This window comes from Tamandua tetradactyla, chromosome 1 (genome assembly GCF_023851605.1).
Source record: "Tamandua tetradactyla isolate mTamTet1 chromosome 1, mTamTet1.pri, whole genome shotgun sequence".
NCBI classification, from domain to species: domain Eukaryota; kingdom Metazoa; phylum Chordata; class Mammalia; order Pilosa; family Myrmecophagidae; genus Tamandua; species Tamandua tetradactyla.
In genome coordinates this window covers 183031598-183048602 of record NC_135327.1, presented here as the reverse complement: position 1 = coordinate 183048602, position 17005 = coordinate 183031598, and the positions used below count along the sequence as shown (strand labels likewise).

At 39.5% G+C, this 17005-nt stretch overlaps 1 protein-coding gene across 9 annotated transcripts in view; it reads left to right on the top strand.

The window, feature by feature from the left end:
* HIPK2 (homeodomain interacting protein kinase 2) overlaps window positions 1–17005 on the top strand; it is a 210228-nt gene that overhangs the window by 29650 nt on the left and 163573 nt on the right. For 2 of the 9 annotated variants that reach the window (XM_077147008.1, XM_077147024.1), the window contains exon 1: window positions 14724–16207. The exons of 1 other annotated variant lie outside the window; for it this stretch is intronic. In XM_077147008.1, coding sequence (XP_077003123.1) covers window positions 16132–16207 — 76 coding nt within the window. In that variant the 5' untranslated portion in view covers window positions 14724–16131. Of the gene's footprint in view, window positions 1–14723; window positions 16208–17005 lie in introns of those variants that run through there. 6 more of the 9 variants (XM_077146961.1, XM_077146861.1, XM_077146989.1 and 3 more) reach the window with 3 other exon arrangements.

Sequence of the window (17005 nt, the reverse complement as noted above, 5' to 3'; positions counted from 1 at the left end):
AGAAGTTATCAAGAAAAAAAGAGGTTGGGGGAAACCTTCCTGCCAGTCTTCAGCACTTCTGTAGCTTGTTCTTTTGTGAATGGCCTCCTGCTTGAAGACTTGAGGAATAGCAGTAAGTAGAAATACTAATAATAGCTAATGCTTATATAGATGGTACTTATAATGTACCAAGCACTGTTCTGAGCTTAATACTTTACATATATTAGCCCACTTAAGCACAAGCTTTCTGTTCTCCAAGAGCTTATAAACTGGTTGCAGACAAAATTTAAATAAAGCAACAAAGCGTAGCAGGAGATGCAAGAGAGCAAATGTGCACACCTTTGGATAGGCATTGTGGATTCCACAGGAGGTCAGAGGAAAGAGAAAATCCAAAATGAGCAGGGATGCTTCATGTGATCTGGTTTTTGAAGGATGGGGCTGATTTGGTCGAGTGGCGAGGCCAGCCAAGGTTGTTCCAGGCCGGTGTGCACAAGGCAACGGTTGGTGGACGGTGGGTATATGTACGAATTACAGGACTCTGTTTTTTTCATTTGAATGTAATTATTTCCCTGTAGTAGCCATCAGCAGATGGAGAGTTCAGAGGATGACACTGAAATAATGAATAATTTGCCGATGCAGTCAGCAGCCCCGGTGCCTCAGCATGCCTTTCTGTTCCAACTGAATACATGCAAAGAGTGGTTCACAACCCCATCTGCTCTACTCTTCCTGGCTCCATCTTTTATTTAATAACCTCTCTAAGACCTGCTCACAGGAGGTCATCTATCTCCCCTTTCTCTCTTTTTCTCTATTTGAATAGCCTTGGCTGCTACTTGCTATGAAGGACTTAGCTAGTAGTAGGTAGGATTGACCTCTCAATTCAGTGAACACTTATTGGGGCTCTAGGAAAATAGCAGTGAGCAGGCAAAGAAGGAGGTGGGTTCCAGACATCGTGTAGATAAGGAACAGGAGCCATTAGGACTCAGCAACTGCCTGGGAGTGAGGGGAGGGGGAAAAGATGTGAAAGGTCAGCCAGGGTATTTAGCTCTAGTCACCGGGAGGATAGTGATGATATTAACAGGAGACAGGGGCACCAAAGGAGGAGTAGGTTTTAAGTTTGAAAACCTGGCAGGACATCCCTGTGGCGACATTTAGCAGGCATTAAAAAAGACTAACATAGAGCAACCCCAACTTAGAGTACTCGAGGCTCCACAGGTATAATGCCAATTCATTTAGCTTCAACTCTCTTTCCTTTCCCTTCTCAAGTGGCTTCCATAGAGTCACTTTAGATTGGGGAAGAGGAGGGTGGGGAGGGAGAGGAAAGTTTCTTCTTCTGTCTCTCTAGCCTTTATCCTCACACATGAATGCTAAATCCAGAACTCCCTGTTCCTGCCAGAAGTTCAAAAGCTCCAAGGGAGCCTTGGAATAGTTGCACCCTGGTGGGACTTTTCAGAGTACTCCTGGGCTTGGAAGAGAAATTTCAGGGTAACTGCAGAATAAGGCGAGCTGTAACAGGTTTGAATTATATTCTAGATGTGAGCTGGGGGGTGTTTTAAAGTTGGTGGATACCTGTTGACCTGCATGCTCCGACTAGGTGAACTCCATCTACCTTTGGATTCTTAACTAATTGCAGTGCACAATACATCAGCTTATCTTTTGTAAAATGAGAGGATTCAGTGTCCCCACTGCCTTGCAGCATTAGCTTGGCTGGTCAGTTCACTGCCTTGGTATTTAGCCACATGTAAAATGATTTGGTGAGGTGCCTTTTAATGGGACGTCCCAACACTAGCATTTTATGTCAGTCAGTGATTCTTTGACCAGGGAATAGTATTTTTTCCATAGGAACAGTTCTTCAGTGACGGGTGAGAAGCAGCGTGGTAAGATAAGCAGTGTATAGCCTTTGTGGTCAGGGACCTGAATTTAAATGCTCACTCTATCCCGTGCTAGCTGTGAGATTCCTGGCAGTTAGCTGTACTTTGTCAAATCCTCAAGTTTCTTCATCTATAAAACATGCATTTCAGATACATTGGGTGATAATATGCATTAAGCTTCTACCACTGTGCCTGTTTTTTATTTTTTAAACAGCTTTGTTAAGGTATAATTCACATACCACAAAGTTCACCCCTTTAAGTATATGATTTCAGTAGTTTTTAGTATAATCTCTGTTGTGCATTGACCACCTCTATCTAATTCCAGTTTATTTTTCTCACCCCCAAAAGAAATTCTATGCCCATTAGCAGTCAGTTCCCATTTTCCCCTCCCCATAGTCCCTGGAAACTACTAATCTACTTTCTGTCTCTACGGATTTGCCTATTCTAGACATTTCGTATATCATAGAATATATGGCCTTTTGTGTTTGGCTTCTTTCACTTAGCATGTTTTCAAGGTTCAGCCACGTTGTAGCATGTATCAATAACTTCATTCCTTTTCATTGTCAAATAAATTCTGTCGTGTGGACGTATCAGATTTTGTTTATCCATTTATCACCTGATGGGCATTCAGGTTGTTTCCACTTTTTGACTGTTATGAATATTTCTGCTGACAACTTTCATGTACAAATTTCTGTGTGGACACATGTTTTCAGTTCTCTTGGTATCTCATTTTGATTTTTGTTTCCCTAATGACTAATGATAATGAACATCTTTTCATGGGCTTATTGGCCATTTGTATATCTTCTTTGGAATGATATCTATTCAGATCCTTTGCCCAGATTTTAATTGGGTTGTCTTTTTATTATTGAGTTGTAAGAGTTCTTTATATATTCTGGATACTGTGCCTGGTTTTTAAATGGCTTGTAATCCTTGTTCGTTCTTCTCACAGCAGTTTATAATCTTTTAGGTAACCTCTGAAACTAATTGTCCAAACACTGAGCCCTCAGTGTCCTGAGCTTTAAAGTGCTGCCTATGTCTTGTCCAGAACCCTGAGCCATTCTGATCCTGGAGCCCAAATTTGGAACCAGAACAGCAAGGGATAGCTAAGGTCTAGAAATGAATCTGGCTGAATCTGTGGGGGCAGTGGCTATTTCTAACTTCCAGCTGTTTTCAGATGACATGAAGAACATAGGGGGTAATTGTACAGCAGTTTTTTGTTTGTTTATTTGTTTGCTACTGCTGTACCCGGGTGTCCTTCCTCCTGGGGCTGAGGACATCTGGTTATTGGGGCTGGAGATCACAAGGAGATAATATCAGAATGTTGGCTTCTTTCCCCAGTGCCACTGCCAAGATGAGTAATGTATTTCTGAAGAAGGATCTGGCAATTTTAAGTCATATATAAAAATATCCTAGGGAAAATCATGGGTCTCTTTTAAAGAGAAGGACATTTTTTTTTTTTATGGGGAACCTCTGAAGCTACTTAGACTCTGGCCCCGGAAATTATTCTCTATTCTGTGTCCCAGAGACACGTTTTGTGCTTTGCTGCCCCTTTGCATCTTCTTTCTCCATCCTTCAACCTGACATGTACAACCTTCCCCTTTTTGCAGATTCAAATCCAAGCCATCCCTCAAGGCCCACAGCTAGGTCTTCCACCCCTCCAGGAAGCCTCTCGGGTTCTCTAGAGTTAGGGCCCTTTCCTACGTGCCAAAGGAAGAAGGTGCTTGCAAAGAAGTGAAATCTCTGGTAGTACAGCCTGGACCATCCCCCAGAGAGGAATCTCTGCCAATTCGTGAACCTACGGAGCCACAGATCTGACTTAAGATCTGGCCTTTCCTTAGACTTGGATTTGAAGGGTTGTGGCAGTTACTGGTTCCTCATCTTAAGTGAGTCAAGACAGTTAAAAATATCTTTAATGCCCTGGAAATTTGCTTTGGAGGACAGAGCCAACCTATTTGCATTTGGATAATGCTTGCTTATTTATTTATTTTTGTGTTTATTATTATTATTAAAGAAGTTGTAGGTTTGCAGAAAAGTCATGCATAATATACAGAGTTCCCATGTACCGCTCTATTATTAACTCCTTTAACCACATTCAGATGTATATACATATGAATATACCACATTTTGTTTATCCTTTCATCTGTTTATAGGCACTTGAATTCTGTCCATCTTTTGGCAATTGTGAATAATGCCATTATGAACATCAGTGTGCAATTATCTGTTTGACTCTCTGCTTTCAGCTCTTTTGTGTATATATTTAGTGGAGGGATTGCTGGGTCATAAGGTAGTTCTCTACTTAGCTTTCTGAGGAACTGCCACACTGTCTTCCATAGTGGCTGCACTATTTTATATTGCCACCAGCAATGAATGTGTATTCCTATTTCCCCACATCCTCTCCAACACTTCTAATTTTCTCTTTTTTTAATAGCAGCCATTTCAATGGATCTGAAATAGGATCTCATAATGTTGTGATTGTTGCTGTTTTCACAATCACACTGTCACATTGTAAAAGCTATATAGTTATACAAACATCTTCAAAAATCAAGGGTACTGGAATGCAGTTCAGCAGTTTCAGGTACTTTCCCCCAGCCATTCCAGTACACCATGAACTAAAAAGGATTAACTATATAATGCGTAAGAATAACCTCCAGACAACCAAAGAAACAGGCTGAGTCCCAAATCTTGGGGTTTGTTCATCTGAAACTTAACCCCACAAAGGATAGGTCATGCCTACTTAAAATTAGGCCTAAGAGTCACCCCCAAGAGAACCTCTTTTCTTGCTCAGATGTGGTCTCTCTCTCCAGCCAACACAACGAGCAAACTCACTGCCCTCCCCCTGTCTACGTGGGACATGACTCCCACATGTGTGGACCTTCCTGGGGATGTGGGACAGAAATCCTGGAATGAACTGGGACTCGGCATCAAGAGATTGAGAAAACCTTCTCGACCAAAAGGGAGAAGAGTGAAATGAGACAAAATAAAGTGTCAGTGGCTGAGAGATTCCAAACAGAGTCGAGAGGTTATCCTGGAGGTTATTCTTATGCATTAAATAGATAACACCTTGTTAGTCAAGATGTAATGGAGAGGCTGGAGGAAATTGCCTGAAAATGTAGAGCTGTGTTCCAGTAGCCATGTTTCCTGAAGGTGATTGTATAATGATACAGCTTTTACAATGTGACTGTGTGATTGTGAAAACCTTGTGTCTGATGCTCCTTTTATCTACCTTATCAACAGGTGAGTAAAATATATGGAATAAAAATAAATAATAGGGGGAACAAATGTTAAAATAAATTTAGATTGAGCTGCTAGTGATCAATGAAAGGGAGGAGTAAGGGGTATGGTATGTATGAATTTTTTTCTGTTGTCTCTTTATTTCTTTTTCTGAATTGATGCAAATGTTCTAAGAAATGATCATGATGATGAATATGCAACTATGATGATATTGTGAATTACTGATTATATATGTAGAATGGAATGATCATATGTTAAGAATGTTTGTGTTTGTTGTTATATATTTTTTTAAAATTTAAAAATTAAGAAAATAGAAGAGAAAAGAAATAACCTCCGTATACCTTCTTGACTCTGAAATCTCTCAGCCACTGAAACTTTATTTTGTCTCAATTCTCTCTTCCCCCTTTTGGTCAAGATGCCTTTCTCAATCCCATGATCCCAGGTCCCAGTTAATCCTGGGATTTCTGTCCCATGTTGCCAGGGAGATTTATACCCCTGGGGGCATGACCCACATAGCGGGGAGGACAGTGAGTTTACCTGTCAAGTTGGTTTAGAGAGAGAGGCTATATTTGAACAACAAAAGAAGTTCTCTTTTGACTCTTTGATAATCGTGACTCTTAGGCATAATTATCAGCAGGCCTAGCTTCTTCTTTGCAGGAATAAGTTTCATAGGGGTGAACCCCAAGATTGAGGGCTCAGCCTATTGAATTGTTTGTCCCCACTGCTTTGTGGGAATATCAGGAATTTCCCAGGTGGGGAAGCTTAATATTTCCTCTTTTCTCCCCAGTCCCCCAAGAGGACTTTGTAAATAATTTTTTGTTTTCTGCCCAGAAAACTCTGGAATGTATTGGGGCATCACACTAACCTGTACAAACCAACAAGATCTCACACCTTATTCAAGATTCCATGTAATTATGCCATTCAAATAAACTGACCAGACAAGTTACATTAGATAATGCACCACCCAAAATACAAATTTTGTATAAAATACAAAAAATTGAAAAAATTTCTCACACAGAAATTGAAGTTTTAAAATATGGACTGTATCATCCTTCACTCTGTATTCTGATTTGTCTTTATCCAAATTAGCTTCATTCATATCTCCAGTTGAAGTCTGATTACCTTTTCAACTTTTTAAACAGTTCCTGTATAAGGTAGTGACTTTCATAGATTCGGAACTCTAACTCAGAGTCTCAAATGTCGCAAATACCCGAAGTTTCAGGAAACTATTGTGTTATACACAAATAGCTCAGTATCACAGAATTTAGAAACATCGTTAACAACTCCTGAATAGATGTGACTGCTCTAAGAGCTTACAATCTAGAAACCTTTACAATAGGCCCCAATCTGATAACCCAGGCTCTCGACTTCAGTTCTCCGAGTTCATGTATTATAGTTAGTCCATATGAGAGTAAGCCGTGATAGTATTTGTCTTTTTGTTTCTGACATTTCATTCAGCATACGGTCCTCAAGATTCATTCACCTAGTTGCATGTATCACAACTTCATTCCTTCTTGGGGCTGCTGAATTCGTCCATTGTATGTATACACCAAGTTCCCCTTCCTTCCCTCAGTATAGTACCCTTGGGCCACCTCCATGCATTGTGAAATGCCAACACTGCCATGGATGATACTTATTTATTTTAAAAGGTAGGAGGGTACCTCTAGATCTGTGAGTCCTTTATAGGAAAGACTGTCTACACTGAAACTGTTTCTGACTCCTTTTGCTTCTTTACTTGGTTATCATTTTCTGATTTCATAGAAAACATATTCTATCAGAAAATGTGCTGTTTTATTGGAAGAATGAAGAAATCAGAAAATTATTCATTACTAGAGCTAAAAGAGTCCTTGGGTATTATCTAGTTCAATATTTTCCAAACTTTTATCCTCACAAAAAAGCACCAGTCCCATTGGATGCTTTGTGTGGGAAAAAAAAGTGTTTTCCTTTGATAAATAAATTTAGATCCCACCACATATTATGTAGCCCTCTTGGAGATTCACAGTGTGCATTGGTATATTAAAGGTTTGGAGAAGTCCTGCATTAAAAAAAAACAACTTAAGTTGATTTAGCCTAGTATTTTGTAAAACTATCTTGAGTTCGCTTTTTTTGTTTGTTGTTTTCTTTTTGCATAATAGCTATTAACAACTCTTAAGACACTGGGCACTATTTGGGAAACATTTCCTACTTTACGGGTGAGGAAACCTGTATTAGTTTGCTGAAGCTGCTGGAATGCAATATACCAGAAAAGGAATGGCTTTTATAAAGGGAATTTAATGAGTTACAAATTTACAGTTCTAAGGCCAGAAAAATGACTAAACTATAAGGCATCCAGGAAAAGATACCTTGGCTTAAGGATGTCTTCTCTGGGAAGGTATGTGGCTGTGTCTGCTAAAACTTGTTCCTGGTTCATTGCTTCCAGCTTCTGATGCCAGTGGTTTCCTCTCTAAGCATCTGTGGGCCTTCACTTAGTTCCTCCAGGACACAACTCTGCCATCTGGCTTACTTAGTATTCAATATGGAAGGCACATGGCAATGTCTGCTGGGCTCTACCCATGTCTAGGCATCTTTTCTCTCTGTTGGTACTCCAGGCATCTCCAAATGTCTGTGTCTCTGTCAGATCTGAAGCAACTGTTCTCCAAGCATCTGCCTCTGAGGTTTCTCCAATGTGTTTCCCCTTTTAAAGGGCTCTAGTAAACTAATCAAGACCCGCCTTGAATGGGTGGAGTCACATCTCCATCTAATCAAAAGATCACACCTGCAATTGGACATGTCACCTCTCAGTGGAGATAATCTAATCAAAAGTTTCTGCCCTACAGTATTGAATCAGGATTAAAAGAAATGACTGCCCCCACAAGATCAGTTCAGGATTAAAATCCAGTTTTTCTGCAAATGGTATCTAAGCTAGTGTTTAATACTTCGAATTTAAGAACTTAGCTATCTGCATATGTAGATCTTTTTCTTTGTTGCCTTAATTTTAAATTGGTTTATGAAACTTACTGTGCAAGCACAGGCTTTACAATGATTATATGAATACTTTATTTAAATATGCCTGTGTTTGAGCTAACTAAGGTATTCCTAGTTGGTGATTCTTCCGCGTGTATTGTTTGTCTTCTTAAATTAAAAAAAAGAATTTTTTTATTTGTGGCTTTTCTGGGGTACATACTAGTTTCAAGTTGGCACAAAATCTAAGCCCAGAAATATTAAATGATTTGCTTAAAGTCAGCACAAAGCCGTATTTGAAATCACATTATTAAACTCCTACTCTGTTGTTCTTTTTATAAATAGTAACCATATCATACTTAAATAAGGGTATATTATTTTAATAATGCTGTCATCTATATAATTAATGAAAAATGTTTCCTGGTTCTGTCGTTTTACTAGTTTATGACCTTAGGCAAGTAAGTCTGTTAGTCTCTATGAGTCTTTTTCTTTAATAAAATGAAGGTAACAATGACAACCTCAAAGAACTTTTGCGAGGGTTAGATGAGATAGTGTAGATACAGTTTAAAAATGTGTTCATACCTTTCTTTCCTCAGACTGTTTTCATCATACAGTGCTGGGCTCTGTTATCTGTGATTTTAAAATGCTAAACATATCACAGACACCAAGAAAATAATAATGATCATAGTAGATATTTATTGAATGGCGAATGAAAGAATGAAAACACGTGAGATACAGATAATTACAGAAATCAGAATTATACTAAATTGCTAAATATTCATAGAATTGGAGAAAACCTGAAGGAGGGAGAGGCTAGAAGGTGTACTGGGGCAAGGTGGACAGCCCTGCAAATGACAGGATCTCAAGCCACCTGCCTTCCCTCTCTACATCTCAACAACCTAAACATTTTTTTATTAAATAGGTACCCTTTTGCCTATAGATTATGGCTTATTGAAAAAGCAGAATAATGCCAGTTCTGGCAACAAAACTTGTCTCAAGGTAAGAAAGGTGAAGGAGAAGTGAAACATTACAAGAATGTGGGGTAATGCACTAAAGGCATGGGGTTCCGAATGATAGAAGGGACCCAAGCAGCTCAACGGAATGACTAATGAAGCTGTGTGTTTCCCCAGGATAGACAGGTGAAAGAAAAGTGCTAAGCTACTTTGAAGAGATCTGAATACAGAGGAGCAAACCGTTGCAAGACTTTTCCTTTTCTTTTATTTGCAGAAATCTTTCTTACTTCACCATCCCATCACCCCAACCTCAAGACTTGCTTGCATAGCTTTGGAATTTGTACTTATGCCTAGGAATTTAGTCCAGTGCCCTAACGTGAAACAAGGGCATTTGTTTATTGCCAACTTGGAGGGGACACATGCCTAAAACTGTGTCACCGTTTGCATCAGTGATGGCCTGGCTTCTTCCCTTGGCTTCAGCCCATGTGTGCACGGCCGTATTCCTCACTCTGGAATATATCAGGTCTAACAGGCATACAGGTCCCAAAGGACCAGTCTCTTTGATCTTCCCTGTTTAATTGCTCTCTGGATTTCTCATGGCCCTCATCCTCTCCAGGTTTTATCTCTGCCAGTTTCTCGGCAGGCATTTTTAGGAGTACAATCTGTGGTTGATAGTAAATAACTCTATCTGAGGCTTTGACCAATAACACAGACAGCTTTGCCATAATGAGGGGACAGTTAGAGAGAGTGCCAGTTTGCATCCCGCTGCAGCTGCGCTTTGCACAGAGAACCACTTCATCTGGAAACCAAGCCCGCGTTGTGCCAGCCCTTGTCTGCCATGCCAGGTGCCAGGCTTATTTCTCTGGGATGAAACAAGGCTAAGCATGCTTGCTGGCACCAGGCGAGTCACAGCTTCTCTAATTTATTTACCTCAAATCAAACAAACCCTGACTCCTGCTTTGAATTTAGACTATGGTATTTCACAAAATGACAGAAGGGCAGCCATTTTTATAGAATTGCCTTCTGGGGGCTTTGACTGGAACCACTGCAAGGCGTGACTTTTGGGGACCTCAGGAGGCCACTTTAGAGAACAGTCTGATAGTTCCTCAAAAGGTTAAGCATAGAGTTACTGCATGACCCAGCAGTTCCACTCCAAGGTATATATACATGAGAAATGAAAACATATGTCCACACAGAAACTTGTATCCACGTTCATAGAAGCATTGCATATAATAGACAAGAATTGGGAACAGTTGGAATGTACATCAGCTGATGAATGGATAAACAAAAGTGGCATATCCATACAGTGGAATATCATTTGGCAATAAAAAGAAATGAAGTATTAATATATGCTACAACATGGATGAACCTTGAAAACATTATGCTTAGTGAAAGAAGCCAGACACGAAAGGACAAATATTGTGATTCCGTTTATATGAAATGTTGAGAACAGACAAATTCATAGAAATGATAAGTAGATTAATGGTTGACAGGGGTTGGGGAGGGAACAGGAGGAATGATTGCTGGTGGCTATGGGATTTATTTTTGGAGTGATAAGAATGTTTTAGCATTAGATAGCCGTGATGGTTAACAACTCTGAATGTACTAAAAGCCACTGAATTGTCCACTTTAAAAAAGATGACTTTTATGGCATGTGAATTCCATCTCAACAAAGCTGATATATATGTATATATATTTAAAGCTTCCCTGAACTTGCTGTTGCAGTCAAGTCCTTTTTGGACATATGTAGGCTAGGGGGCAACTGAAAAGAGGTGGAAAGGTACATATTAGGACAGGCTAAGGGTTGATCCTGCACGAAGAGGTGGGTTTGAAAGAGCTGGGCTTTCGGAGGCATGTGTGTGCTCTGTGGGATGTTTTTTCCATATTTTAGAATGTCTTTAAATCTTAGTTCTAACTTCTTACTTACAAATTCAAGGTACATCCTGTAGGTTTCAATGATTAATGAATAAAGGTTCATCCTCGTCCGTTTTTTGAAACATTTTATTTGGAAATAATTTCAAACTTCCTGAAAAGTTGCAAAAATAAAAATAAGACAAAGAGTATCTCCAAATCCCTGTACCCAGATTCACGTCTTATCTTTTTACTTCATTTGGTTTATTTCATTTGCCTGCATGTTTTTTTGTGAATGAACCGAGGGTAAATTATAAGCACTATGCTTTTTTATTCTTGTGCTGCCCATTTTGATGACCACTGGAAGTAGCTATTTAAATTAATATTAAGTTCAGTTCCTCAGTTATACTAGTGTCATTTTCAAGTGTTCAATAGCCACTGTTTTGGATGGCATGGATCACAGAGGTCTATTGGAAAGTGACGCTGTACCCTAAATACCTGTGTATTTCCTGAGACTAAGGTGTTCTCTTATGTAAACACAGTGTAATAGTCAAATTAGAGAATTTAACACTGATACAGTACTTTTATCTAACTCACAGTTTGTATTCCAGTGTTGTCAGTTGACCCAATGATGTTGTCATTCCTTTTTTTAAAAAATATTTTTATTGAGAAATCTGCACACACATACATTCCAGGCATGTTGTACAATCAGTAGCTCACAATATCATCACATAGTTGTGTATTCACCAGCATGATCATTTTTAGAACATTTGCATGACCCCAGAAAAAGAAATAAAAAGGAAAAAAAAAAAAACTCATACACCCCATACCACCTGTCCCTCCTTCTCATTGACCTGTGTTCAGTCTACCCAATTACAATCTAGATAGTATTTCAATCTACCCAATTTATTTTACCACTTATCCCCCCTATTATTTATTTATTTTTAATCCATATTTTTTCCTCATCTGTCCATACCCTGGATAAAAGGAGCGTCAGACACAAGATTTTCACAATTACATGATCATATTGTAAAAGTCATACTGTTATACAGTTGTCTTCAAAAATCAAGGCTACTGGAACACAGCTCAACAGTTTCAGGTACTTCCATCCAGCCACTCTAATACACCCTAAATTAAAAGAGGATATCTATATAATACATAAGGTAACCTCTTGACTCTGAAATCTCTCAGCCACTGAAACTTTATTTTGTCTCATTCTCTCTTCCCCATTTTGGTCAAGAAGGCTTTCTCAGTCCCATGATGCCAGGCCCCAGCTCATCCCAGGAATTCTGTGCCATGTTGCCAGGGAGATTTATACCTCTAGGAGTCATGTCCCATGTAGGGGGAGGATCTCATTCCTTTTTGAATGTAGGTCTCCTCTCTTCTTTGTGAGCTTACCTCTGCTTGGTTTATGTTAGGAAGAGTATATGGAATTAAGGCTTTGTTTATTTCTTGAGTTGAAGGTGTTGCTTTATTATATGACCCTTCTGCCTACATACTTGAATCTTTTTTCTAACTCATGTGCACATGGATTAGGTCTGGGGCCTGGTGCCCAGATTGCATTTCCATGGCTCAGAGTTGTTTTAGTGTCTTTGTCACTGGTTTGATAACTCAAGGTATAGCTTCCTCTGTCTCCTTCGGTACTGACCGTTGGTCTCTGAACAGGTCTGGCCCTGCTCTTAAATCAGCAAGAAGGATTTCCTTTGTGTAAAAGGAAATTGGCCTCCCCACCAACAGCACTTTTTTTCTTTTTTCTGATAACTTTTCCCAAATTGTAGCTTGGAACTAAAGCTTATGCTGCTCCTCATTTGTTGTCTGTTTTATGGCTGAATCGTGATCCTGTAGCTCTTAGTGGCTTCTTGTGACCCAGTACCAGTGGTGCACAGAGAAGCACCCTGCCCTAACTGGAGGCCAGGTGTGCAGGGCCCTGGTGATTTTCAACCATGGTTTCTGTGAAGCAGTGGAAGGGGTGGGGGCACAGGTGTGAGTACGTTGACAGTGGCTTCTACTTTTGAACTAACTGGTGTTAGAGTTTATCTTCCAGGGAATTCCTGGTGATTTAATGGGACTTTATCATCAGAGAACTGTACCCTTATAGCATGTGTTCAGGAAAACAGACCTCTGGGTTGCTGACTTCACTTGCATAGGGGTTTTCTTCCCCTCTAGTCATTCTCAGCATTTGTGGGAGTAAAAGGTAGGAAACAAAAAAAATCAACAGGCTTATTCTTTCATCCTTTCTTATATTTCCATCTGCCCCTTAGAATTTATTCTCATACCTTCTCCCACCTTTTGTTTTGATTCAGCAGTTCTTGGAATTGAAGAATATTTAGCAAGGGAAGAGTTACAGAAGGACTCAGTAGGAATCCTATATGAGCCATATAGTTTGCGCCAAGAAAGAAAAGAAAAATGGACTCATGCAGAGACAGTGGAAATGGAGCTGATAGCTTCATTTTATGCTTAACTAAAAACGAATGGAATGGGCTTGGCTGGCAGGGTCAGAATCATAAAGGCGAGCAGCTGAGAGCTGTGTGGGTCAAGACAGGATGGAGTTTCTGCCCTTCACCACCGTTTGAGAACTGATATAGAGAGGACTTTCTGTGCTGCGTCTGCTAGGCTCATTTGGAGGAAGTAAACTGAGTGTATTAGATGCTGGTGAAAGAAGCGCAGAGCTTGCTTGAGCTGCATCCAGCCATCAGAAGGAAAACGAAAATTATCACATTCTCCATTCATATCCCAAGTGTTACCGGAGGGATCCTAATTGACTAAATTGTTTTGATTGACCCACGTCTTTCTACAGAGGATAGGTCCTCCTTTACTCTACCACCCCCAGCCCAGGGATTCCTCTACTGAGTTAAGTTTTTATAATATCTGATCTTGTAATCCCAGCTTCGACTAGAGGGTATCATCACAAGACAGGAGCTCACAGAGCCAGTCTATGAGCTGACTTAGTTTTAGATCAGCTCAATCCTTGGAAAGATGTTCACTGAGAATTGGGGCTGGAGGGGATCTTTGGCAGGAGTGTGTGCTGTCCACTGTCTGCAGAAGAGCGGCTGCCACGCAAGCTCCCTGTTCAGGTCAGTGGGGCCACTGCCCACCATGCCTGGCCTGTTTCCTTTCTGTGTGGAGCACAGCACCAGCTTTCTCCTCCTAGTCACCCATGCCCACTGCTTCCACTCAGTCTTGGATTCTTTTCTTTGCCCTCTCTTTCACCCCTGTCAGTTGCCCAATTCTATCAAGTGTCTGCTGTACATGGCCTTTATGTATTTTCCCAAGGACACCAGTTTTCTTCATTCAGGTTCTTACCACTTTACAGATGTACGTCTGAGTCAGCTGGTCCGTGGTAGAGTCACAGCCTCCAGTCTTTTGTCACTTTAGCCCATTTTCCATTCTGCAAATAGACTAATCCCCTCCTCCCCTCTCAAACATACCCTGCTGTTCCACAGTACCTACAGGATAAAACTGAGATCTGGCACTAAAGAGCCTTTTACACCCCAACTCCAGCACACCTTTTCAAACTCATGTGTCACTCTTTCCTCTCCAGGAGACTTGGCTGTAGTTAGACATTTTCATTCTTCCTTGGGTTCCCTTTGGTTGAGTTCTGTTCTTTTTTAACTTTTTTATTGTATAGTATAACATATATAAAAAGCAAAGAAATAAAAAAGCAATTGTTTTCAAAGCACTCTTCAACAGGTAGTCACAGGATAGATCCCAGAGTTCGTCATACACTACCATATGATCCTCTCAGATTTTTCCTTCTAGCTACTCCAGAATGTAGGAGCCTAGTTTAGTATAAATATTTTTTCCTTTTTTTTTTTTTTTTTTTTTTTTTTGCATGGAGCACTGGACCTGGGAATCGAGCCCGGGTCTCCAGCATGGCAGGTGAGAATTCTGCCTGCTGAGCCTCCATGGCCGGCACCTTTTTAAATATTTTTTTTTTTTATCATTGCAATCAACTTATTTTTTTCTTTTTTGTGAAAAATAACATATATACAAAAAAGCAATATATTTCAAAGCACAGCACCACAATTTGTTGTAGAAAATATTTCAGAGTTTGACATGGGTTACAATTCCATAATTTTAAGTTTTTACTTCTAGCTGCTCTAAGATACTGGAGACTAAAAGATATCAATTTAATGATTCAACAATCATATTCACTTGTTAAATCCTATCTTTTCTGATAACTCCACTATCACCTTTGATCTTTCCATCCTTTTCTTTATGGGTGTATGGGCTATGGCCATTCTAAATTTTTCATGTTGGAAGGGACTGTCACTAATATGGGGTAGGGAGATGGAACTATCTGATGGTCTAGAGAGGCTGGGTCCTCTAGATTTCAGGTCTTGGCTGGTTCCAGAAACCCATCTTGAGGTTATAGGTTTTGCTCTCTTATTTCTGTATTGTGCTTTGTATTGTATGAGTATACTACCCCAGGACCTCTGGGAATCTTAAATAAAAATTGATCTTATCTGTTCCCTAGCCTGAATTGTTTAGAGAGAGAGAGAGAATTGTAGATCTCAGAGAGTCTAGGTATCCACATACAAGGGCATTTCCCCTAAGTCAGAATGTTCTTTCTGGGGTCCTAGTAGGAGATCAGAAGCACAGATTTTGAGCAAAAAACTTGAACAAAATGCACTATGTACTTTTAAGGGTATCTGTAAATTAAGAAAGCATTGTCTGCTCTAAGAGATATTTTTCTCTAAAGAACATAAATCAGGCACCTAGAATCGAATACCCTCCTTCGCTCTTAACAGTGAAAAATTTCAGCCTCTTATTTATAGGCTTCACTAAGACCAACACCACTTTTCATTATAATACCATCCCTCTTTATTTTGCTATGTTTAATATAGTTCCCAAGTTTATCAATATTCTTGTTTATTACCTCTTAAGTCAAGCATTTTGGAGTCACAAATAAGATGGCATTTGAAATGCTGGATTCTGTAATTTTTGAGGATTTCTTCTTTTAGGACTACAAATCTATATTCATAAATTAGCCTCGGTACCACGTAACACCCCTACTAGAGAAGTAGGGGTGTTATGCACTTGACAGATGCTTGTGCTTCAATTCTAGGAACCTCAATCTAAAATCCCATGTAAATAAGGGACCCAGAATAGTGTTTGCTTGCCCATTAATGAATCAGTGGTTCCCTGAGTGTATATGCAATGCTATTTTTAAACCCATTGGTGACTTCAGTGATAAACAGGGTACAAAATGTGCCTTGCCAAGCTTGTGAACGTCCCATGAGTGATATGCATGGTTATTATGATGTCAAAACCTGAATATTCTTTATCAAGAACATAACCATTGCATCATGGAACACAGGAATGCAACTGGAGGGGTGGAGTATGCTTTGAAAAGTCACTTTTTTCTCCCAGTAGGGCACTTAAGTGAGTATTTAGAGGTGCCAAACACCCGTGGTCAATTTAAAGAGTATCTTCGCATCTTTTATTCACCAGAAAGTCATCTTCTCAAAGTTTCCAAACCAAATGAAACATTTGTGATTGATAGTCCTATGCCTTCTACTTATTCAGAAAAGTTAATATATCGTGATTTGTTTGTACACATTTGAAATCACTGATAATTGTGAGGTCCAGGGCCTTCATTTTACACATCAACTCCAGGAAACATTTTCACAAAGCATGGCAATGATGTTAAAGTGTGAAAGATAGGGATTGAACTATGTTAGAATTTTTTAAGTTGTCTTTAGAAATGTGTGCTCTGGTTTCTTCTTTCTTTTTCCTTTTTTTTTGGTGCTGTGTTTTGAAGCATGCCAAGCATCAAAATATTACACTTATTAATTTTTATTTACAAATGCTTTATACCCATTAAGCAAAAACTCCACCTGTTCCCTCCCCCCATTCCTTGGCCACTTCAAATCTACTTTCTCTGCAAATTTGCTGTTTCTAAATATCTCACATAAGTGACATCATTAAATACTTGTCTTTTATATGCCTTGCTTATTTTACTCAGTTTATTGTTTTCAGGGTTCATCCATATATAGCATGTCAGAACATCATTCATTTTTTGGCCAAATAATACTCCATTTTGTGTATGTACCAAATTTTGTTTACCCATTCACTTGGATTGGATTTTTTCCAAATTTTGGATAAGCTTGGTGTTTATCCAAACACTTGAATTGTTTCTACCTGTTGGCATTGCAGATAATGCTGTTATGAACATCGGTC